Genomic DNA, 24505 nt, shown 5'->3' on the forward strand with positions numbered 1-24505 from the left:
ATCAACCGATCAAGTTCTTTTAATCAGAATGCAACATATGGTCAGAAGCAAACTGGGACCTAATTTTGAACCAATTCAGGACATGATTCTTGGGAACAACCAATTATGAGTCATTAACCAAGCATCCTATTGCATAAGCAAAAAATTTTCAACAGTTACCACTTGATGATAATTGTTGTTCCACATAGCAATAGAAATACACTTGGTTATCAGCTTTGTACACACGCATTGAAGAAACTAAAATGGATTGCATCCATACTTGTTCATCTTTCTTTTTCTAAACAGTTCTGGAAAGCGTGGAGTCTATAGTAGCAAATATTAAAGATATGCTGTTATTTGTGATGCTTTACAAAGATTAAAAAGCATAGAAAAGGCAAACTACAAAGACTTATAGCTATTGGAATATGCAGTTATGTGTGGTGCTTTACAAAGATTAAAAAGCATACAAAAGGCAAACTACAAAGACTTATAGCTAATGGAATATAGAAATATTAGTAAGTTTACAGAGGTATATCCGCATATATAAAAAGCACATTTGTTTAAATGTTGGTTATGTCAAGAGTAAAGCACACGCAGACATCAACCCGGCCCTTGCAGAAAAGGATTTTGGTGGCTGTACATGCTTTACAGTTAGCTAGAGCCTGATAATTGTTTAAGGGGTTTTACTATCATTAAGCATGAGTTAGCATACCGTTATCCCATTTTGCATTCTTACAAAATTAACTTGAAAATTGACCAAGGATTGAAATGTACTATCTGATTAGCATATTATGAAGTAGCAACTCCTCTCCTAATGGTAGACCACCAATTAAGCCAGAAAGGAAACAAAAGAAACTGAACAACAGAAATCTTATTTTCTTCATGCAAACATCCCCCTTCATTTCTTTCCGTGTTTTACTTTGACTGTACAAAAATCAGGTAGACAAATTTTACATCACTACCAGTATTCTTTTATTCTTTGATTATTTCTTCTGCTTGTCTAGGCTTGTTTATGCAGCATTAGAAACTCAAAACCATGTTATATATATATGTTGAGATCTAGAATATCTTTTTCTATGTATATCCCATGATTTCTGCTATATCCCATGATTTCTGCTCTATTTTAGGATAGAATAATTTACTCCTAATGTATTTTAGGATAGAATAAATTAGCTCCTAATTTTTAGGAAATTACAGATTTCATGGAATTGACAAAAGTCAAATTCCATTTGTATAAATGTTGTACAGAGTCTGGAACAAAAGAGATGACAGAACAATTCAGTTCTTCTTTTTGTTCATGGTATCAGAGCTTTTGCTCTTGGGACCTCTTCTTGTCAGCCTTCATTGCTGAGAACTTTCCTTTTTTCAAGTCTTATTGCCAAGTGCAATTTCCAGCCTTCATTGCTGATTTTTTCCATTAGGCCTTCATTGCCAATTTTTCTTTGAAACCTTCACCATGTCTGAAACTGAAACATCAGAAATCCACTCCAATACCAAATCAGAGGAGACCTCAAATATTCCACAAACAGGGGATTTGCAGAGTATCCAGGCAGCCTACAGGCTCAACGGGAAAAACTATTTGAAGTGGTCACAATTTGTTCAAACATTTCTCAAAGGAAAGGGCAAAATCAGCCACTTGCTTGGAACTGGACCGAAAAAGGGAGATCCTAAATTCGCTGCTTGGGATGAAGAGGATTCTATGGTCATGTCATGGCTGTGGAATTCCATGTTACCTGAAATAAGCGATACTTGCATGTTCCTACCAACAGCTCAAGATATATGGACTACTATTCGACAGACCTATTCAAAGGCAGGAGATGCTGCCCTAATCTATGAGATCAAAACAAAGATCTCAGCCACTAAACAGGGCAACCTTTCTGTTACTCAATATGCCAACCTTCTGCAAAATCTATGGCAGGAACTGGACCAATATCGGTGTGTTCAGATGGTGTGTAGTGAAGATGCAGCCACCTTGAAAAGCTTTATCGAAAAGGATAGAGTTTATGACTTCCTTGCAGGTCTGAATGTGGAATTTGATCAGGTCAGAATCCAGATATTGGGGAAGGAAAGATTATCATCTCTGAATGAGACAATATCATTGATTCGAGCTGAAGAGAACAGGCGAGAAGTCATGTTAGAGCCTAAAACATTAGAAGGCTCTGCAATGATTTCTACAAAGTCAAATAAAGACACAATTTGGTGCACGTACTGCAAAAAATCAAGCCATACGCGAGATGATTGCTTCAAACTCCATGGGAAGGAACAAGTCCTTAGTCGTAAAGGAGGATTCAAAGGGCGAAAAGCCCACTTAACTGCTGGAGAAGACCAAACACAAGAAAAATCCAACCAGGCTGGTATGGGAGAATTCAAGAAAGAAGAAATCGAAAAGCTAAGAAACCTCCTAAATTCCCTTGAAAAGTCCTCTAGTACGTGTTCATTGGCTCAATCAGGTAAGTACCTTAACTCTTATGCTTTAAGTGCCTCAAGCATGTCTTCTCTAGGCTCTTGGGTCATCGACTCAGGAGCTACTGATCATATGACTCACAGCCCAATCAGATTTAGAACATACAACCCATGTCCTGGAAATAGAAAAATTACTGTTGCGGATGGATCTCCTATAACTGTTGCTGGCCAAGGGACAGTAAATCTATCAAATTCTTTGTCCCTAAATAATGTGTTGCATGTCCCAAAATTGTCCTCCAATCTCATATCCATCCATCAAATTACCAAAGATCTGAACTGTAGAGTAATTTTCTATACTACTCACTGTGTTTTTCAGGATTTGGTTACGGGGAGGACGATTGGACTTGCTAAGGTGAATGATGGGCTTTATTACCTTGAGGAGATGAGTGGCAACAAGAAGAACAAAAATCAGTTATCCCTCACCTGCTCCTCAAATAATAAATCTGAAATTTGGCTTCATCATTTCCGTCTTGGTCATCCATCTTTTATTCTACTTAAAAGCATGTTTCCTTCACTTTTCAAGAATGAAGATGTTAGTAGTTTTCATTGTGATACATGTGAAATTGCTAAACATCATAGACTATCATTTCCATTGAGTAATACAAGATCTACGAGACCTTTCTCTTTGATACATACTGATATTTGGGGGCCTTGTAGAATTTCTAGTATTTCTGGAGCAAAATGGTTTGTCACATTCATTGATGATTGTACTAGAACTACTTGGTTATTTCTTATGAAAGAAAAATCAGAAGTAAGCAGTATTTTTCCAATGTTTCATAAAATGATTTGTACACAATTTGGAAGTCTGATTAAAAGAGTAAGATCTGATAATGCAAGAGACTATTTTAATCAAATTCTCTCATCTTTTTTCCAAAAAGAGGGTATAATACATGAGTCATCTTGTGTAGATACACCCCAACAAAATGGGATTGCTGAACGAAAAAATAGACATTTACTCAATGTGACTCGAGCAATTTTGTTTCAACATAAAGTTCCAAAAACTTTTTGGGGGGAGGCTGTTTTAACTGCTGCACATTTGATAAATAGAGTACCTTCAAAAGTACTAAATAATCAAAGTCCCATTGCTGCTCTTTCTGTTTTTTACCCTGATTTTAATGTCTCTTGCACATTGTCACCAAAAGTGTTTGGTTGTATTGCTTTTGTACATGTTCATGCACACCAAAGAGGGAAACTTGATCCAAGAGCTTTAAAATGTATTTTTGTGGGATACTCAAACACAAAGAAAGGATATAAGTGTTATCATCCTCCTTCAAAAAATTTTTTTACCTCCATGGATGTCACATTTGTTGAAAATGAACCTTATTCTCAAAGTAACAATCCTCATCCCCAGGGGGAGAGTTCTTGGGAAGATAAGGAATTTCTCCTTGATCTTCAAAGTCCTACACTAAACTTAAAGTCTTTCAAGCCTGACCATACACCAAATTCTAAAGGAGAACATACTAGCAGTGAACCTGAACCTGAATTTGAAGTTGAACATGCCAGTAAAGAAATTGAACCTGATCTTGCAGCTGAGGGAAAATCTGGTTTAAATCCAACTACACCACTCAAGGTCTACTCAAGGAAGAAAGTTCATATTTCTGAACCTGTGCAAATCCAAGAATCTGAACCACAATCAGGTACTGAAAATTCTGTTCCTTTGTGTGTTCAATCTGACTCTGCTCCTTGTGAATTTATTGATTTAGACCTGCCTATTGCTGTTCGAAAAGGAACACGAGAATGCACTAAGCACCCAATCTCAAATTTCGTGTCTTTCCATAGACTCTCTCCACAACATAAATCTTTCCTTACCACCATCAACTCCATTTCAATCCCACAAACACTACAAGAGGCACTTAGAAATAAGAACTGGTTACATGCTATGAAAGAGGAAATGAATGCCCTAGAGAGAAATAAGACTTGGGAAATTGTAAACCTGCCCAAAGGAAAGAAAACAGTGGGGTGTAAATGGGTGTTTACTTTGAAATATAGAGCTGATGGTTCATTAGAAAGGCATAAAGCTCGGTTGGTTGCAAAAGGATATACACAGACATATGGGATAGATTACCAAGAGACCTTTGCACCCGTTGCAAAAATGAATACTGTGCGTGTTCTTTTGTCTTTAGCCGCTAACTTTGGTTGGTGTTTACAGCAATTTGATGTTAAGAATGCATTCTTACATGGGGATTTAGAAGAAGAGGTGTACATGGAACCCCCACCGGGTTTCAATGAAATGTTTTTTAAAAAGAAAGTGTGCAGGTTAAAGAAAGCATTATATGGATTAAAACAATCGCCAAGGGCTTGGTTCGGAAGATTTACTAAAGTGATGCTAGCAATGCAATACAAACAAAGTCAAGGAGATCATACTTTGTTCATAAAATATTCAAAAGGAGGTGTTACAGCTCTACTTGTATATGTAGATGACATCATCATTACCGGGGATGATCCAATTGAAAGAGAAACACTCAAAAAGTGCTTAGCAAAGGAGTTTGAAATTAAAGAACTAGGGAGGCTGAAGTATTTTTTAGGCATTGAGGTGGCATACTCAAGTAAAGGCATCTTTGTTTCCCAACAAAAGTATGTCTTAGACTTGCTTAAAGAAACAGGCAATCTTGGATGCAAGGCAGCAAGTACACCCATTGAGCCTAACTTGAGATTGAATGAAGAGAAGGATGATAGCACAGTAGATAAGGGAAGATATCAGCGGTTGGTTGGGAAACTGATATACTTGTCCCATACAAGGCCGGACATAGCATTTGCTGTAAGTGTAGTAAGCCAATTTATGCATGATCCAAGAGAGAAACACTTGCAGGCTGTCAATAGAATTCTATCCTACCTCAAAGGGACACCAGGTAGAGGAATTTTGTTCAAGAAAAATGAAGGATTGCTCATAGAGGCATATACTGATGCTGATTATGCAGGTTCTGTTGTAGATCGTAGATCAACTTCAGGATATTGTACATTTCTTGGTGGGAACCTAGTGACATGGCGGAGTAAGAAGCAATCGGTTGTTGCAAGATCAAGTGCGGAAGCAGAGTTTAGAGCTATGGCTCATGGAGTTTGTGAATTGCTATGGCTCAAAATAATACTTGATGATCTTAAAATCAAGTGGGAAGGACCTATGAAACTCTATTGCGACAACAAGTCTGCCATCAACATTGCACACAATCCAGTGCAACATGATCGCACAAAGCACATCGAAGTTGATAGACATTTTATTAAAGAAAAGCTGGACAGTGGCATGATTTGCACTCCATATGTAGCATCAAATAATCAATTGGCAGATGTCTTAACTAAGGGAATGCCAACTTCCAACTTTGAAGACATTACATGCAAGATGGGAATGGAAAATATCTATTCACCATCTTGAGGGGGAGTGTTGAGATCTAGAATATCTTTTTCTATGTATATCCCATGATTTCTGCTATATCCCATGATTTCTGCTCTATTTTAGGATAGAATAATTTACTCCTAATGTATTTTAGGATAGAATAAATTAGCTCCTAATTTTTAGGAAATTACAGATTTCATGGAATTGACAAAAGTCAAATTCCATTTGTATAAATGTTGTACAGAGTCTGGAACAAAAGAGATGACAGAACAATTCAGTTCTTCTTTTTGTTCAATATATATATATATATATATATATATATATATATATAATCCATAGAAAAGTCACGAGGTACAAACAGGTTCCTAGTAGAAGCCACCTTAAACCTAACTGATTTGAACAATGTTCTTATCAAGATTTGATAAGGTTTGGGGAGGCATACCTTCAACCTTGAAACCAAACTCTCTAGTTCCTTGCACCTCTTCCTCTCCGTATCATAACAAGCTTTTAATTCTTCAAACCTACTTGCTTCTTCACTGTCTTCATTTCTGTCATTTTCCTCAAACTTTTGCTCCTTGTGGCCAATTGATAAAGAAGTTCCATTTGTAGTCATTCTTTCATCTTTCAACAATGTATCCTCGGTATCAGTACCTGACTTCCGCATCTTTGCAACTAAGACCCACATATTGGCAAGCTCATTCTCAAGATCCTTCTCACGTCGCTTGGCATCGTCAACTCGTTTTCGCAGTTCATTTTCTATTTTGTCTCTCTCAGTCAATGCTGCTACCAAAGAAGCTTCTCTTTGGTGTCTTGCATTGAGTTCTTGCTGTAATTCCTTGACAAGAAAGCTGTCATCTGGCTTTCTTGAATTTGTATCAGGTTGAGTACTACTACCACCACTTAGCTTGAAGTCAACAGAAGCAGACCTCTGACAGCAGTTAGCATTACAAGTCTCTCTAGCAGCAGACAGAATAGCAGTCAAATTGGCATTTTCATAGGATAACTTTGTAACTTCTTCAGCCAAGTTTCGGAGCTCAACTGCTGCAGCTGCAGCCAGTTCCTTCGCATAAGAAGCTTCCTCAGCTAGCTTTTGATTATGAACTTCAAGCCCATCCTTCTCTTCAATAATTTTCACCTTCTCTTGCTTCAGTGATTCTAGCTCAGCAGCCTAAGCCAGGAATAAGTTAAAGAAAACAGTGAACAACTTTAAGAAAAAGGTAATCAGAATATGTGGTAAAGAAGGCAGAAATAGCCAAACAAATAATCAAATATATGAGAAAGGTTACCAGCATTAGAAGCTGAGAATTCAAAAAGGCTTCTTGATTGCACTCTTTAGAGTCCTCACACATAAGTACTCTGTCCAAGCTAATCACACTGGTTGGTGTATTTTCATCAACAGTTGTTTCTTCATATGAATGACACCCATCCTTCCATCTAGTTTTAGATTTAGTAGACACTTCAAAACAAGTTCCGTGTGTAATCTCATCATTAACACTTTGTTGAGGAAAGTTGGAGCTTTTATTTGTTGATAATGAATCAAGCTGTTGCTTTAAAAGGAGGATGGTCTCATGCATCTCAGCATTCTCTGACATCTTATGAAGTTGAACCACTATGTTAAGAAACTAAGATGAACATGCGAAGAGAAATCAGGTTAAGAACAAAAATTTACCTTCAATTGCAATTGCTCCTGCAGTACCCTGTTATCTGCAGATTTAATCTTTAGGAATAATTACACCACAACGTGATTAAGTTAGTTACATTTGACTCAGCACCAAACTGATTTTATGAAAGGAACAGTTGAACTACTGCAGACATACCTCAAGTTCAAAAGTTTTTTCATTTAGCTGTGTGGCAAGCTTAGACAAAGCCTACATGAAGGTAATTACGAAACCATGAAAGTTAGGTCAAACAACCAACATGGCACAAAATGAGGGTCACACAAACACAAAAATCCTAGCTAGCCCATGAGGTTCCTCCACATCTAGCAGACACAAGTTGTGAAGCTTGATAACCATGAGTTTGTATTTCACTAACCAGAATAAGCTTGTAATCTTCTATTGATTGTGTGTTTTATGGACAGGACAATTAAATTATGCATAAATTAGTTTTGATATATTTCAGCTTATACTACCACAATTTCACTTAGCAATACATTATGCAACCAGTGAAGTGGTCAACAATATTTAGCAAGTAAAAAAGCATGATTATTGACAAAACAAGCTCTATCACCAATGAGATTAACCACGCACTGAAATGCAGATATCACATTGCACTTCTAACTAACTTCCTTCTATATTTTTCATGACATTAAAAAGCTGATTGACACATTAAATTACTTCTCCTTTGATACTTTCACAAGTAATACTGTTGCACTTTCATCCTTCAAATACCAGCTTAAACTAATAATGAGAAAATGTCAAACAGTACATGATGGAATGAAGTGAGACTCTGACTGTATAAAAGCAGGACAAGCATTTCGGTTTAACACTTCTTATCACTTTAATTAGATGAAATTACCCTCAAATTCCAATTTTCTGATAGGAGATAAGGGTGGGGCTATAATTTCATCATCTAAATTTTACAGTTGTTTAATGAGGCTACTAGAGTTAAAGACACCACTGCACCACCAAATGCTTTTTAGTTCATTACAGCTTGAAATGCATACAGCTAAATTATGCGCCAAGTGCTAGCTCAAATTAGGCAGCACATCTGGATTCAAGTAAAATCGAGCCCAAAAGTGAGCAGAAAACTGGACAATATCTTATAAGAGACATTTAAAAGCAGTCATATAGATCTTTGTTAAGGTTTCTTTCAAAAGAAATTAAGTCAACTTTCCAAAGATTGATAGTGGTTCTCAATTTAAATCAAATTCAGAGTGACAAATAAAGAAAGAAAGAAAGAAATTCCCAAGGCTAGTTCCGTTTCAGGGCCAAAAGATAGAGGCTTTCGAGAGTGTGCTTTAATCTTCAGCTCAAATCGCAACAAGGCTCCGTCCTTTCCATTACCTACTCCAATTCAGAATGGAGGATACACAACTAACAAATACCTAGAAAGCATTTACGACATATATGCCAAAAGGTTTTAATGACAGTAGATTTTATCTGAGAACACCAGTATTTACCTGAGTAAACAGATAAACACCGGGAGCAAGGCACTGAATATAGAAAACTACTGATCAAACTTCGATTTAAGAACAACTAACAAGAATGTGTGAAGAATATTGGATATCTGGTCATGGAACCAAAATTAAAAAGTGGCAAACATGGAGAATTGTAAGTTTCTCGTTGAGTTGCTCCATCAGCATAATTTCACCATTCAAAAATATTGGAAAAAATTACAGTGCTCTAGAGATATCCATGCATGTATATATAACCTTGACATAGTTACCTGAGACATTTCAATACTGCTTGAAGTATGGGGATTCACTTCAACTGATCCAGTCATACGTTGCTCAAGAATACGCATTTGAAATTTTTTTTCTCTAATTTCATCCTTTAATTTCTGCATGTGTTCCTAATGAATAACCAAAAAACTGGCAGCCAAGTTTAGAAGACACATTCTTTCTACCCAATCAAAAGAACAGAGTAAAGGAAGAAGCATAGATAAAAGTTAAGAAAGGACGAAGGATTATGAAATTTTAAGAACTGACCTGAACTTGCGAATCTTCGGGATTTTTACCTGCTTTTTCTGTTAGTCTTTTCAGAGAACTTGTACATAATGCCACTTCACCAGCTATCATCTTTACTTGTTCACGTAGAAGATCCATTTGATCAGTAATAGTGTTCCCAGTCTGTAGCGTGATACTTAGATTTTATAAAACATAGATTGCACTCAAAAAAATTATGCAACAAAAACTACTCTCAAACTAGAAGTAGGAGCATCTTCCCAAAATTCACATATCCACTCTGGGAGCCTCTATCAGAAGCATGAATTAGCAGACAAAGACAAGTATAATAAAACTTTCTCACCGGCGGGAGTTGTCGTCCACCAGCAGCTGCAGTGAACAGGTCACCTGCTTGGGTTCTTTCAGGAAGAGAATCAACAACTGAAGCCCCATCCCCTCTCCTACTAACTGATTTTCTGCATCCATCCTTGACATCACCAAATGTAACTCTGTTCTGTGATGATCTGGATGAGGATGCAGGTGACCCACTAGTAGAACTGTCAAAATCATTTGCTGACAGCCCAACCAGATTCTCTGGCTTCTGCAAGGGCAAAGCAAGAGAGAGAAGTTTGAGTTCACTTTTCTATTTGTTGCCAGATTTTCATTTCCCCTCATAGTTTAATATTTCATTAGTCTAGGTCAACTGATAAGCCTTGTGTAATCTTGTCCATTCATTTCTCTGAATTTGGGTCTGCTGCTCAAAAATAAAATTTTGTGGTCTATCTCATATAATGTCATTGCCAGACTATTTGTAACTTTCTCCCCATAATCAGCTAACCTTGAAATAACCAATCAAACATAGCAAATAAATTAAAAGTGCTGCTGAGATAATATCTTGCTCATATGAGGTTATCTTTTTTATGAGATTTAGAATGCATGGATGTTTTATCGGATCCGTGGGCTTACAGGTTGAGTCCTGCCAATTCAAACCAGTTCGCGTAGTTCTTACAACTTTTTGTCAAACTCATACAATTTGGGTGAAAACCTGAATTTTCACAACTAGTGAAGAAGAAATCTCAAAGAAATACAAAATGGTCTTCATACAAATCGTCTACTGCTATTTGGTAAACACTATTATTCACTTTCTGTTTAGACTGACAAACATATTCACCTCCTCAGTACAGGCAGTAGAAGAGATACACAACTTACTTTTGAACCACTACGAAACAGATATGAAAGACCAAAGAGAAGAAGAAGAATTAAATATCCAATTGCATTAACCATCAAAATTGCGTTACGTTGCAACTTTAGCTTGAAAAAAAAAACAGAGAGAGTTGAATGACTTACTTTGACTTTAAACCAACCAAGCATCCCTCTTCTCCTGTTTCTTTTGTAATCTTTTACTAATTCATCAATGTTTGTGATATCACTTCTTCCATTGGCAGAAGCTTCAGAATCAGTGCTTCTTGTATCATCATCAATCACATACTCCCGTTTTCTATCTGGCAGGTATGCTAGCTGCATGAGTAATGCAAATAAGCAAGGCCCTGGTGTGAAAAGCTTATAGCAGATTCCAAGCTACATGCACAAAAGGAGCCATAGTCTATGTATCTCAAAGAAATCTGTCATCCGGCATCCAAGAGTCAAGTAATACGTGCATAATGATATGTCAATACCTCATCTTCCCCAAAAGAATGTGTTCGTCGATGGCCAGGTCTTTCACGAATATTTGTCGGCAATGTATTTTTTGTGGAAACCAAGATTAGTTTAGTTAATCTTTGGATCCTTCCCATTAATGCTGCTTTGGCTTGTTCCTCCTCCTCCAATCTTGATTGTAACTTAACCTGTCCTGCTTCCAACTACAATACAAAAAGCTGCATCACAAAGAAAGCACAACAAAACTGCCACAAATTGATAATTCCAATACAAACAACCTCCACTGTCAATTGTAAACAGTTTTTCAACACAGAAGAAAATTACGAAAAACTGATGCACTTATGTCACGAAGCACAAGTGCTTCACAAACTTTCCCAAATTCTACAGTCAGTCTCTATGTACTATAACAATTTTGCCTGTCATTTTCCCTTAAATCATTTCTAATTTTGGACTTAAACAACCACAAGGTTTGCCTTTTATTTATCATAGAATCACTCTTTTAGAGCCAAATATATGTTACAAAAGCATATATGCAACATAAGCACAAATATCAAAAAGACAGTACCAGGCCCTATATATGATTCTATCCATGAAGTCATCAATGGTAAAGCAGAACATGCATTAGATGTTAAAACAGCATAAATAATTGAGTTATTTGAGAGTTACATTCTTCTATTTCATCTTTGGTGGTATTATAATGCTATTGCTAGTGTTCTTGAAAAACAGAGGCACAGCAATTGACTATTCAAACAGATATTCCTCGAATTTGAGTAGATATTAAGTGCCACTTGGGCCAAATTTGGAATCAGTAGTGACAATTCATGAGCATTAAGTCTGCTGAGTTTGCAACAGACAAGTGAAATCACATATATTGAACCTATTATACAAGAACGATACTCCTTCCAACTGGAACAAACCTGTAGCTTCAAGTTAACCAGGTCTTCTTGGGTTGGAGCCATCAGACTTTTATTCTCCATCCCACGCTTAAGTTGCTGAAGCTCTTGTTTCAAACTGGAGATTTCCTTCTGATACTTTTTAATCAGAGACTTCTCATCCATAATCTGAAAAGACAAAATATACCAAAAGGGACTGCATCAGCAAAATAACAAACTATATATGGCAACAAAAGGAAAAAGAAGCAAATTAGCCCAGGTCACAGAAATTAGCTGTTAATTTTAGTTTAAAAGAAAAGATGACCTTGTTTTGAGAAGCCTTGATCTCCACATGCTTACTACGATGCGCAAATTTTAATGTATTGTGTGTTTCTTCGGAATTGCTAGATGCAGGTGTCACCGTGCAAATAAGCTACCAAAAGATTCAAAGAATGGATCAAAATCTTGAATTAAACCAGGAGTAAAATATAGCAACCACCAATATTTGTACTTCCTAAAAGAGCCAAGCCACTTATAGGCATTTTATCTGCTTGTTTATACTTAAAGGTGGAATTTCTTAGGCTTGCAAAACTTACAGAAACTCGACCATGCCCACTAAGTGATGACTGCAATAAACGCGTAAGTTTTGAATCTCGATAGGGAATATGAGTAGCCTTTCCATCTGTAAGTTTGGAAATGACCTGGGACAAACAGAGCAGACAAGTCACAACATTTGGGCCAAACAAGCACTGTTTCATAGTCTTTAAACAACTTAGCAGTAAATTTCCTTCAAGATATCAACCTTCAGAACCTATCACATTGAGCAGCCTTTGCAATCCTAATCACAACATGATGGTACATCGAACAACGAATTTTGTTTACTAATTCTATGTTCTGGGAAATTCAAGAATCTATAAACAAATACATAAGCAACAGAATAGAAGCAAGCATGGAGCACTAATTTACCGTGCCAAGAGTGAGTAAGCTTTTGTTTATGTAAGAACCTTCTTTTCTCCTCAAACCAGTAGTCTCTGTTTTAGAACTTTCAGATCCTGCCAAGTCAATTAAGTGCTACAAAGGAAACTTGAGTACCAATGCTCCTGAAACTATGCTGGAAAATCTAATCCAAACGAAAAGGCAAGGAAAACAGTAAAAGATTGGTGAACATACTAATTGTGATAATTTGACATTTTCCTCTTGATTTTCTGCACATGGACTGCTTTCAATAGTCTGCCAAACAGATGAACTCATTATATCTTACTGAAAACTTTAACACCGCATTAAAGAACCAGAACAATTAATGAAACAACTGTAAACAACATCACTAATATGGAAATTCCAAAAAAAAAAAATTTATTGTTTTGTGTGTAACAAAATGCTTAATGCTTTGTGAAGTTTGGCATGATTAATTCAAATGCTTAACTTGAATCTAAGTTTTGTTTCCAAAATAAGCCTTTTCATTTACATTAGATCATATAGCACAAGCAGAGATTCTAAGATGAACTATGGCCTAGAATAATTGCTTTATAATCCTCTCTTTTTGAAAAGAACATTTATCTTCTTCAGAGTTGTTATAAATGTAAAGCACATACGTTGGCAGTTTAAAATTCGGGATTGTGCCCTCTTAAAATATTTAGGAACATTAATTGTACAAAATGTTTTTGCACTAAGCAATAAGCAGACAGGCCAATGATCAGCTGCCTTTTTGTTTACTGGTCAAGATGAATTTTATTACTCAGGCATCAAGAGATGAAACCTATAAAAGACCAAATATCAAGCTTCAGAAGCCAAGATATACTCTTCAACAGCTCATGCAGAAAGAAGGAATTTCAGGATATTTCTCATGAATTAAAAACAATTTTTTTTCAAAAAAGATTATATGTAACAAGATTGACAACTAATTTTGCAGTCTTTGATAAAAATAGAGAGAAAATGAAGCATTTCTCGCCATCTTTGACTCTCTTTCCATATATGATATCCCTGACAGTGACTTCTATTGGTCACATAACTTGACCCATAGGACAAGATTTGTAGTTTGATACCGAGTGTTTCCATTTCTCCACTGATTTCAAGACTATCAGTTAAATCAGTAAAGAAATAAGCAAGTATTTAGGTAGACAGATGCAAAATTCATTAGGTAATGAAGGTGGTCCTAAAAGGATGAAGAAACTGCAAAATCGAAAAGCTTGTCATTTCATGTAATAGCAATTCAAACTGAAAAGAGGTTTTCTGACAGCTTCCATCCTCATTAGACCAAAATTTAGGTTGCAAGTGAGTTTTCAACTTTTAAGGCTAGGTTTTAAGGTTAGAACTATTTAAAGTAATCTGATCAAAGTATCCAGAAGCTTAATCAGGTTATTTTGTAGTGGTAAAGTTATGGGTTTGGTAATAATAACTTATAAATGGCTTGGTAGGCAATATTGCTATGGTTTTTAATTAGTGTAACTATGTGAATAGGAGAAGTTTATGAAATATTTTCGTTAAGCGTCAACATTGAGAGGGTGAACAACGTTGTCATAACCACTTCCACTTTACAAAAACATCTTGGTAAATCCCCACTTTTAGGACATGTTGTAATCTCCACTTGCAGGCTGTATGTAGAAACATAATTATGCTTGAGAGGCTATTGATAAAATATCAAATTAACTGGACTATGTGTCTAGCAGTTGCAACTTGTCTTTAATTGATAATATCATGCAACAATGACATATGAAGCAAGATAGCCTAATAGAGCAATGCATTGGTCACTGTCAAGTAAAGAAAGGTAAGCATAATTCAGTTTAAGCGCATGTAAGAGAAAATTACTACCAAAGTGAATATTGTGTGGCTCCGGCTGCTAAGTAAATTAAAGTTGTTAGAGCCCACATGCCTGTGCTCTGCATCAACATCATAAAACCATGTTTAAGATATGTTTAGTCAACCAACCTTGGACCTAGAGAAGTTAACAATGGTATAAAAAAACAAACAAAAAAAATTCAAAATCCAATAACATCAATAAGCAGTGACCATTATTAAATGCTGAATATACTAATCGAGTTCAAAGTTAAAGAGAGAATGCATTATGTGCCTCAATAAGCAAATGATTTATCAAAAATTCTGATCAACTGAATAGGAAATTTAGTCAAATACCTTCTCCAGCAGCAATCAACGAAAGAGCATGAGCAGGGGACAAGACTACCTCTTCCTTTATTCCCTCGACAAAGGTTCCCTGTAAAATGGCACCTTCAATCTGATTTATTGTCTGAAGAGCCAAAAGATTTGCTAAAAAGGCAGCTATTCAAATGAATAACATCATCACTGGTTTTGGAAGTCACACTAAGAAATTTAGTTCGTATTTTGACATAAATTGAATAAGAAAAGATGCAACAAAAATTTTGTCAAACAAAGCTAAAATGGCCAAACCCCAAATATCATGCCACCACTTGATTTCAAATCTGTTTAGGATTGAATAATGGCGATTCAATTTCACTGTGTGGCTTGTAAGACTGGCTAATATTAGGCCAGCTGGCTAGTTTTGTCTTTTATTTTATCACTGCTGCGCAAACCAAAATATTTGCAATTAAATTTGACCTCAAGGAGATCACCAATAGCCTTTAATCAACACAACGAACGAGAGCTATCATAGATCCAACATAGTGGGCGAATTGTCTCTCTTCCTGAAACTTTCAGACATATCCAGTGAACCCATCCACTTTATTTCAAGTGCACTAGAAATCAAATTATTCCTACCATAAGAAGGAAGTATTATACATACATTTAAGTCTTCATACTGTCAACAACTTTCAGCAAGGTTATAAAGAAGAAACCTTTGCCAAATTCTTTTTTTTTTTTTGTTAGTTCTCTCTAATTCTCAATGCAGCATTCTATGCCAAGTTGCAACCAGTTTACCCATCCCCTCCTCTTATCTTGATTATTAAATGTGGCAGGAACCAACACCATGCCCCTTCCCCAACATCAGAATAGTTTTTGGTTTACTTTTCTCCTTCCGAGGCTGTGATAAAGCTAGCATTAAATCGATTGGTAGATCAATAATTACAGAAGGATAGACGTATAAAAAAGCAAGAGGTAGACATCCTTTGCAAAAGATTATGGTTCACGCAACTTTAACCTACCAAAGATATGCAGCTCAAAATTACTAGCAACCAATGAAAGGATCATATTGGCCTTAACATCACATTATTTTGAATCTGAAACAATAAAATAGTGCATTATGCGGTCTTCAGATTGCACATTCCATAGCATAAGGAGTATTTCACATATGATAAATTCTCAATAACCTTCATCATAACTGGAACTTAAACTTTCTCAAACATCCACTTAAATAAAGATAGCAGTGAAGTAACATAAAGTATAGAAGAATATAAATTAGTACACAAGTGCCTCATCCTTTAATAACTATTTGAGAATAGCATAAAAAGTACATGCACATGTAATTAACACAAACCTGGGTATCCTCTCTTATTCTTAAATTCTGCCCTGTTGGATCAAGTAAGTCATTGATGACCTAAATTCCAAGAAAGAAATGAACAGCAAAATATGATTTACAATAATGATAAATGCTTCTTCAATTGGCACTAAGAATGAAAAAAACCCAAACTGAAAAAACTAGTATTTCAAGGTTCTGATAATGTAAACATGTGAAAAATGCAATCATAAGCAACAAACTAGTCCAATATTAAATTGAGGAATTCCATCATATGGAATATTCACATATCTTTTGAATACCTAAAGGCATAAACACAAAAGAAATAAAACCTTCTTGTGACACTTCCACTCATAATCTAAAAACCGTTAAGGAGAAAAACAAAAGGTTACCTAACAAATAAAATTACAAAATTCAGATTCAAATACAACCATGTCATCTATACCATGAAAGAACTGGTTTCAAAAAACAGACTCATTGTAGATCATCTCAAACAAAAGCAACTTCCTGAAAAGCATATTGTGCTTAGACAATGATCTTAAAAATGTACTACAAGGGAGTATTAGCTACAACTAGAATTCAAGGCCTATAGGATATTTAAGAGGCAATTATAGAAAAGCACTCCATGAACAATAAGTTGCACTTTGTATCTCTCTTTTCTGGGAAAAGTTACCAACAAATTAGACAACCATGTTAGTTTTTGAATCTGATGGTACAGTATGTGCTTCTAAACTTTGGAGAGAGTTTTTAAGGTGCATAATGATTGGTAAATACAGGTCAACTAGGAAAGAAAAGCAATACAGAACCACCACAGATTGAAAAACACAACATCGCTTTCTAACTAGAAGAATATTTTGGTCAAGTTGGTTGTATTTACTTCGGTTTTCATATGGAAATTTGATTTCAGTTATTAAGTTTCACTGACACTCGGAGACACTCTTTTTGGTGAGTGGAGATGAATATTCAGGCAGATAAATAAAAGCCAATCAAGCCACCTGCAAAGAAAGTTATAGGATGGAACTCACCTCGTTATAGATTTCTAGGTAAGAAACGCGGAGAAGAAACTCTCGCCCTGGTGTCTAATAAAGACATAAAAAGTGGATCAAAAGCTGGAAAGAGCACTTTCCAAGAAATGACATGAAAGGCTTGATTGCTGTTCTCTTTCCCAAAAAAGAGGGAATAGAAAGTACCTCTTGAATAATTCCAAAGACATCCTTCACTGCCAAAGGAATTATCCCCGGTGACTTTTGCTCCCCCTGAGCAATTTCACATAAAACAAAAACATTTACTACAATGGGAGAGCAGAAAAAATTTCTCAAGCAAGGCATTTCCCGAATTTTTTCCTGTAGACCCAATGAAGTATAACCTCCAATGTATCTCCTATACAAGGCACCAGTAGGCAGATGCAGCAGCGAAGATTGAAAACTTGAACAGCAGGTGTTAATGTCTTGTCAATGAAACTGAACAAAGGGATCTAACTAGATATAATATTCTTGTATATTAACTCACTGGTAGTTAAAATTGTGGCCTATATAGATATTTCTGTGAGGACAATTAAGTTGAATTATGCATGTAATTTTCTAATGGCCCCAATAAGAGTATACAGTTTATATGATATAGAAATAACAAAAATATTCACTGCACTCAAGTGCAAGTTACATGAAATAGCCGAACTAAAGGAACATTTTAACTTTGTCTATAGTACCTCAACATCATTGTTGAAGCTTGATATATTTTGTTCCTTTAAGTTGAAGAATTTTCCATGAAGCATAGTTGTATGTGAAGTTTTTCAGATAACTAAAAAGTAGGAATTCTAGATGGAGTTGCACTAGAAGAAGAAATAAAACAAATGGTACTAGAAATCAGCGCTTTTGTCAGCTTAGTATTGACCATGTCAATGCTTTTCCCAGAGAAAGCACCAGAAAACTGAATGGGAAAATAGAACCCAGCTTTGTATACTAACCTACTCATTCCTTCAAAGGAACATCAGATTATACTTAAGGGATTTTCACATGTACAAAGGAGTTATTAGGTTGGTCCCATATTTGACTCCATATCATATCCAAGACTCCAGAAACGCCTTGTCCATAGTACACTATGTTGATATGCAGAGGCTATCATCAATGTTTTCGTTCTCAAATTTTGATTATGACTGACTCAGGGTTTGAGGTACAAAGGCTAAACTCCATAAATTCGGATTTTTCAATGAAGGGCCTTGTTGGAGATGGAGTTTTGGAGTTCAAGGAGCAACGTCCCCCTACTGGGCAAAGGCAAACTACATGAAAATAGCAATTGGGCATTAAAAAAAACTAAATTCAACACTTAACAAGGAGCTATTCAGCCCTAAATATTGTGAAAGGTTAGAATCACGCTTTTCAGGGGCAAAAGTGGCATGATGAGGATCATATATTGCAGGTTCATGCTCTTATAACCAGCACTTAAGAGGATACATTGGAGATTCAAAAAAAAAAAAAAAAGATTTATAATTCCCAACAACCATTTCAGTTCACTAGATGTCCGAAGTTTAGATTCTCCTTTCCCAACCAAGGGAGACTTTGAACTTCATCATATCAATCTCCAACAGCGGCCATGCCAGTCCTCTTCAAGTCTCTCACTCCAAAAGTATTGCATAAGCAAAATGTCCATCATCGTCATCAATCATCTCAGCTTACTATTGCCTGCAGTAATTGATAACCATGATAGCTGGAAATCTTGTTACCAAGGCACATCCTTCTAGAAGATTATGAACAATTGTTCCTAGGCACGTCATTGGTCGTATCTTATCCAGATCCTACCTAGGCCGATCAAGTGTTCCATGTTTGAGTCTAAATTATCAAATCGAAACCCTACTTGGACCCAAACACTAAACCTAGACCCTCCCCAAACCGATATTTATTGATAATATTTCCAGCAAATATAATTAATTAGTTACAGTATTTTATGCTTTTAGTTCATATTTCTTGCATGCAACAATCTTGGATGTTAATTTTGCTACTTGGAAAATGGTAACTAAATTATGTTCACATTATCTTTGAAATCCATATTTATTATTGTTTGCAATTTGTAATTTTTAAATGCACATTATAAAAATAACCATGGATATCCATTACGTAGCAAAACCCTCAAGGATCTAAGTCTGAGTCTTCTTTTGCAAACCCATGAGGGTCTCGATATGGGTTTGGGCACGAATAAATTTAGGGTCAGAATCTAAAATTAGTAGATACAGCCCAACCCTACCCATTGAGATGACTAATTGCTCCTTACTATATTCTTACAGCATATTAGTATCAAATTCCAGTAGTATGCAATTGAATATGTTCTAAATTTGAGTGGCAGTTCCATTTTCAGATAAAGGTTTTAATTTATGATCTGACGCATATAATGAAAATATGATCTCCAACTTCTGCACTGAATCTAGTCAAATCTTGCACATACTAACCATCACAATAAGACGACATCTAGGCTGTGAAACAATAAACTATATGTTTGACAGCATACTTCACACAAATAAGTGATACAGTAAATGATGTTTGCTTATATTAAGAGTCCTTCTCTTTTTAAGATTATTATCATACAAAAATAAGGCATTTTATAGAGCATCAGATGTACTGTGTATATTGCAAACTCAGAGTACTCAATCATATAAAAATGAATTCTCAGACAGTCCATCTTAAACGAGCCACATGAAAAAGATGGACAAGTACAAAATGCACATCCCTAAAAGTCCATTTGGATGTTGTCACTGCCCAATAAAATCTATAGAGAAGTAGGATTAAAAGCCACATCACATTTTGATCTAGCAACATAAGCAGTTGTTTGCAATAAATATAAAACATGATCTGGTAATTGCCTCTCATATAAATTGTTACAGAATCGTATTACTTGAGCTAATAAGTAGAAAGAGTGACTCTAATATCTTGTTTTAGATGGTATGAAAGAATTGTTGCTGTCAAGTAAAAATTCAGTGAGATGGGTTTTATGAATTCTAAGCCTGAGGAATCTCCAATGCAAGTCAATGTTACTGCTGTGCAATCTGAGTGAAGTACAACATAGTATCTTCTACTGCTTTCCCGAAACATACTGGAAAATGTATGATGGAGAGGCATGCAAAAACTGTGTTACTAACTTACATGCATTGTATGAGTCTTTCCACTGCTGGTAACCCCATACGCAAATACTGTACCTGAAACCACCAAAATTACATCTTACCATGGCCTTAAAAAGCAATACGTAAGCAAATATTAACTCAAGTAGGTTGGTCCAAATCTATCTTGCATTCTTAATCCAAGAATTATAATTAAATCATTTCTGCTTCATAAGAAGTCAAAACCATTTACCACTTAACAAGCTCATCATCAAGATGTGCATTATAAGTCTATGTTTTCATGGAACACAGCAAATGAAAAACAAAAAAGTTAACTTTCTTTTCTTTTTTCAACTTCAGAATGTGTGTTCTTTTTCCTTTTCTTTTAATTTTTTGGTGGGGAGACAAATAATTTAGTCAATCTTCAAAAACTCCCTCAAAATGTTTGCATAGCTTAAGAATCAGGACAATAAAATGCATGAGATGCTCGGTAGAAATAAGTATAGAATAAGAAGTATGATTGTCGATAGACATAGCAGGTGTACATTACATGTGAAATCCAAAGCAATGAACAGCTCAGTGTATCTCTTAAAAAGTCATATATGCTTCAATGCTCAGGATTGCAGAAACAACTTCGAATCTCTTCTGAAAAGGATGTAGCTTTTGATGATTTTTCGTCCATGTTTACTAAAATTAACAAATAAATTAACCACTTCGATATTACAACACACCAGGTCAGCACAACATTTCAGCCAACTGTTCCACAAGCACCTCAAGAGTAGCTTCTCGTCATATCCCTGTGCTGAATTAAAGGAGACTACGCCTGCTACCCTACTCCATTTAAAAGATTTATTCTTGGATTGACATAAAATTAACTTTAAATAGATCATCCCAAGTTTTTTTCTGAAGCACAAAGAATGAAATTTAATTTTTTGTATTTTTTTGAGTTGAGGGCGCAATGAAGATAGGAAAGAGAATAGTCAAAAATTCTAGGAGGGCAAACATAGAGCAACTTTGAAATATTTTGTATGTTCTAAGCTTAAAAAGTATTTTCTTAAAATTGAGAGGGGCAATTGCCACATGTGGCATGGAAACAAACCGTTTCTACAAAAATACAACCTAAGTAAATAAGAAAAAGAGTTAAAGTTAGATACATATTAATATGTATATGTTGATAGCCACCAAAAGTGAAAGCATGAAGCTAAAAAATGGTCTGAGCATAACAGCATGGTGGAAACAATTCTGTTAAGTGAACATAAAATAGTCCAATGTCCGATGCCACAGCACAATAACCATAAACTTATTCCAATATAAGCATCCTAGACTCCTACTCATTAAATTCAACTGCAAGGATAACTAATTTTAATTTTCTACCTAAGTGAAGTTGTAACATTAAACATCACCAAGCAGTTGTTGCTTTGAGGCAGTAGGAAAGGTGAAAAAACTGCTCAAAGGTTTTGCCATTTCCCTCGGGTAAAGACAATGTCACCTGGGCATCTTTGTCTGACAACCATGCCACTAATACTATACTACCAGCTTTATCAACTAATCAACAACATGATGTAAAGCTTCAGGGGTAAGGATCTAAAAAGTCAGAAATTAAAAAAAGGCATGATACTCAAGGGCGGTGAGTAGTGGGCTAAAGCGTATTATGAGCAAAATCGATGAAAACTGCTACCCTACAGGCTAATGTAGCATAACAGTGCTATCTAGCAGGCATCTACAGTCTAGTTTAAATGCATTGGAACATCATGTAACCAGAAACTTTCTGAAGAAACTTCACCCTCATTAGCATACATGTTCACAAGTAGTTACCATTTACCCCTTCCATAGCTCCACTTACAACATGCTGAGCAGCAACATCATATACATTCCGAGTAGTAGTAGCCGGACCAAAAACTCTATCTGCATCATAAGAACATAAGGAGAGAATTATAAGGTACAGATCCTGAAATTATTCAAGAAGAAAAACTCCAAGTACACAAGCATATGCAAGAAACAATGGGTGAGATTTGCAGAACTTTTTATGAACCTAATAAAGTTGAACTCCACAAAAGCCATTCAATTGAAAGGCACTTGACTTTCAGGATATAAACAGGTAAATAGGAAAAGAAGGAGTTGAATGAGTTGAGCAGCAAATCATGATATTAATAAGAGCAGAGAAAGCATTCCACCCAGCTACAAACCAAATATCTAGAAGTCTCATCCTACATTACAAGTTCACAAACCATATCCAACAACAGCATTATGAAACCAGATGAATTTCAAAAAAATAATACTAAAAGAAAAATCTCTTCATTAAGCTATCTGATAATAATATAGACCACTACTTTACAACTTTCCTAACCCTTAAACCTGGTATAGTCATAAAAATAAAAATTACGGTGGATTGCTAAAACACTCACCAGCATACTATCCAAATCTTATTTCCTATTCCCTGACCTTTAAACAACAGAATTTTTTCATCAACTGTTTAAAATTCTAACGCATCTATACCAAAACAGGAGCATTTAGTATCACAAATTTCGTTACAAAGGCCAAGTCAACATGCACATCAAACTCTTTTGAAACGAATGGTTGTGGTCAATATCATGTACAATCCCCAATAAATTCTGTGCATATGCTCGCTTTCATACAATGTATTGAAAGAGATGTGCTCTACAGGCAAGTGCACATTTTGTGAGCACGCCACACCTCAACCTAAAACTGAAACTGGCAATTACCCCTACCCTTTTACCGCCACTACCAGACTCTACTTCCTTTTACCTGATCATTCTGAAATGTCCCCCCTAGCTCATGTATCAGATAACTGAAAACAGAATAAGTAAGAATATTGGCTCTTCTTGTTAGGCTTCAATTCACTTAAGAATGGTTTACATGACTCAACCTTTTTAATAGAACTCTCATTATTTTCACCTTGAATTTGAACAAGCACTTCTTAAAAGAAAAAGGACCAGACGTGCGATTAGAAATAAGCATGCAACACATTAGAACATTAAGGACAAACTTACACTATCCAAATGTAAGAACTAGAACATGATATCTGCCACCTACAAGCTACTGATCTAACAAGAATTAAGCATTTCTACAAATGGCATGGCAGAAAATAATTATTCTTGAAAGTCCCTTTATATTCATGGCCCATAAAAGTCTCTACTTGAACACGTGACATGTAACTAAGCCCGCTCGTGTTAAAAATTAAACCTTCATGTTTTTTATTACACTAACAGTGTGGGAAAGATTAATACTTTCAACCATGTATCCAAAAGATCTCATTAATGCAATGCGTTTTTCTACATCTAAATGATAAAAATAAAATAAATAAAACAAGAACTTGCAGAAAACAGAGAATTGTATACGAACCAAAACCATAGGCAATCGAGGGACTGTACTCATTCCGAACTGTACAATCTCCATCAGCATACCAAGCTACTTCATCTCCTTTACTAATTTCTCTCGCACTGCCCAAAAAAAAAAATTTTTCAGCAAAAATGTGAATTTTCAAAAACAAGGCAAAAAATAAAAATTTCTAACAGTAATGAAGAAGTACCTGAGAGGACGGAACCTAACGGTAACAGTGACGTTCTCTTTAGCTTTGTTTGAGTCCGGCGGTGAACGGTTGAAGCTTGATGGAGCCGGCGTCGTCGTTGACTGAGTCGGCTTAGTTGGAGGAGAAACCGAAGGAGGATGATGAGGAGGTTTAAACAACAGCGTAGAAGAAGCAGAAGAAGAGGAGGCGGAAGGAGGAGTAGGAGGGCGTTTAGTAGTCGGAGCCAGTGAGGATTTCCGGGACCGGAACGGCGAGATAGATGACCGGAGAGACTTGGAAGCGGACATTTCTGGGGAAGTCACGTGCCAGCGCGGTAGTTTGCCGCCTTTTGTCCCTCCAAAAAGAGAAGCTTTTGATTTTGTAAGTCCAAAATGTGTCGTTTGAATTTTGGACCCTTTTGCCGTTTTGGCCCTTGTGGAGGGGTTTCTTTTGGTTTGACTGATAGATGTGAAATGTCTGAAACGGGCTTTGGGTGTCTTGGTGCTTGTGTGTGGGAAGAACCAATTTGTAAGATGAGGTAGAGGGATGAGAAGTTTTGTTACGAGT

The 24505-nt window shown here is 35.9% G+C and overlaps 1 protein-coding gene across 1 annotated transcript in view; it reads right to left on the reverse strand.

Moving 5' to 3' along the window:
- LOC113749013 (kinesin-like protein KIN-7C, mitochondrial) overlaps positions 1 to 24267 on the reverse strand; it is a 28715-nt gene extending 4448 nt beyond the window's left edge. Inside the window, exons 1-24 of the mRNA XM_027292638.1 lie at positions 23960 to 24267; positions 23773 to 23870; positions 22225 to 22314; positions 20456 to 20508; positions 17516 to 17581; positions 17351 to 17404; positions 16347 to 16406; positions 15032 to 15110; positions 14711 to 14778; positions 13073 to 13132; positions 12869 to 12973; positions 12499 to 12603; positions 12228 to 12335; positions 11948 to 12091; positions 11051 to 11218; positions 10722 to 10892; positions 9873 to 9975; positions 9739 to 9830; positions 9420 to 9560; positions 9158 to 9283; positions 7588 to 7638; positions 7440 to 7487; positions 7057 to 7362; positions 6213 to 6938 (exon numbers count right to left, since the gene is read on the reverse strand). Coding sequence (XP_027148439.1) covers positions 6213 to 6938; positions 7057 to 7362; positions 7440 to 7487; positions 7588 to 7638; positions 9158 to 9283; positions 9420 to 9560; positions 9739 to 9830; positions 9873 to 9975; positions 10722 to 10892; positions 11051 to 11218; positions 11948 to 12091; positions 12228 to 12335; positions 12499 to 12603; positions 12869 to 12973; positions 13073 to 13132; positions 14711 to 14778; positions 15032 to 15110; positions 16347 to 16406; positions 17351 to 17404; positions 17516 to 17581; positions 20456 to 20508; positions 22225 to 22314; positions 23773 to 23870; positions 23960 to 24246 — 3309 coding nt within the window. The 5' untranslated portion in view covers positions 24247 to 24267. The remainder of the gene's footprint in view (positions 1 to 6212; positions 6939 to 7056; positions 7363 to 7439; positions 7488 to 7587; positions 7639 to 9157; positions 9284 to 9419; positions 9561 to 9738; positions 9831 to 9872; positions 9976 to 10721; positions 10893 to 11050; positions 11219 to 11947; positions 12092 to 12227; positions 12336 to 12498; positions 12604 to 12868; positions 12974 to 13072; positions 13133 to 14710; positions 14779 to 15031; positions 15111 to 16346; positions 16407 to 17350; positions 17405 to 17515; positions 17582 to 20455; positions 20509 to 22224; positions 22315 to 23772; positions 23871 to 23959) is intronic.
- Between the last annotated feature and the right edge of the window lie 238 nt (positions 24268 to 24505).

This window comes from Coffea eugenioides, chromosome 10 (assembly GCF_003713205.1).
Source record: "Coffea eugenioides isolate CCC68of chromosome 10, Ceug_1.0, whole genome shotgun sequence".
NCBI classification, from domain to species: domain Eukaryota; kingdom Viridiplantae; phylum Streptophyta; class Magnoliopsida; order Gentianales; family Rubiaceae; genus Coffea; species Coffea eugenioides.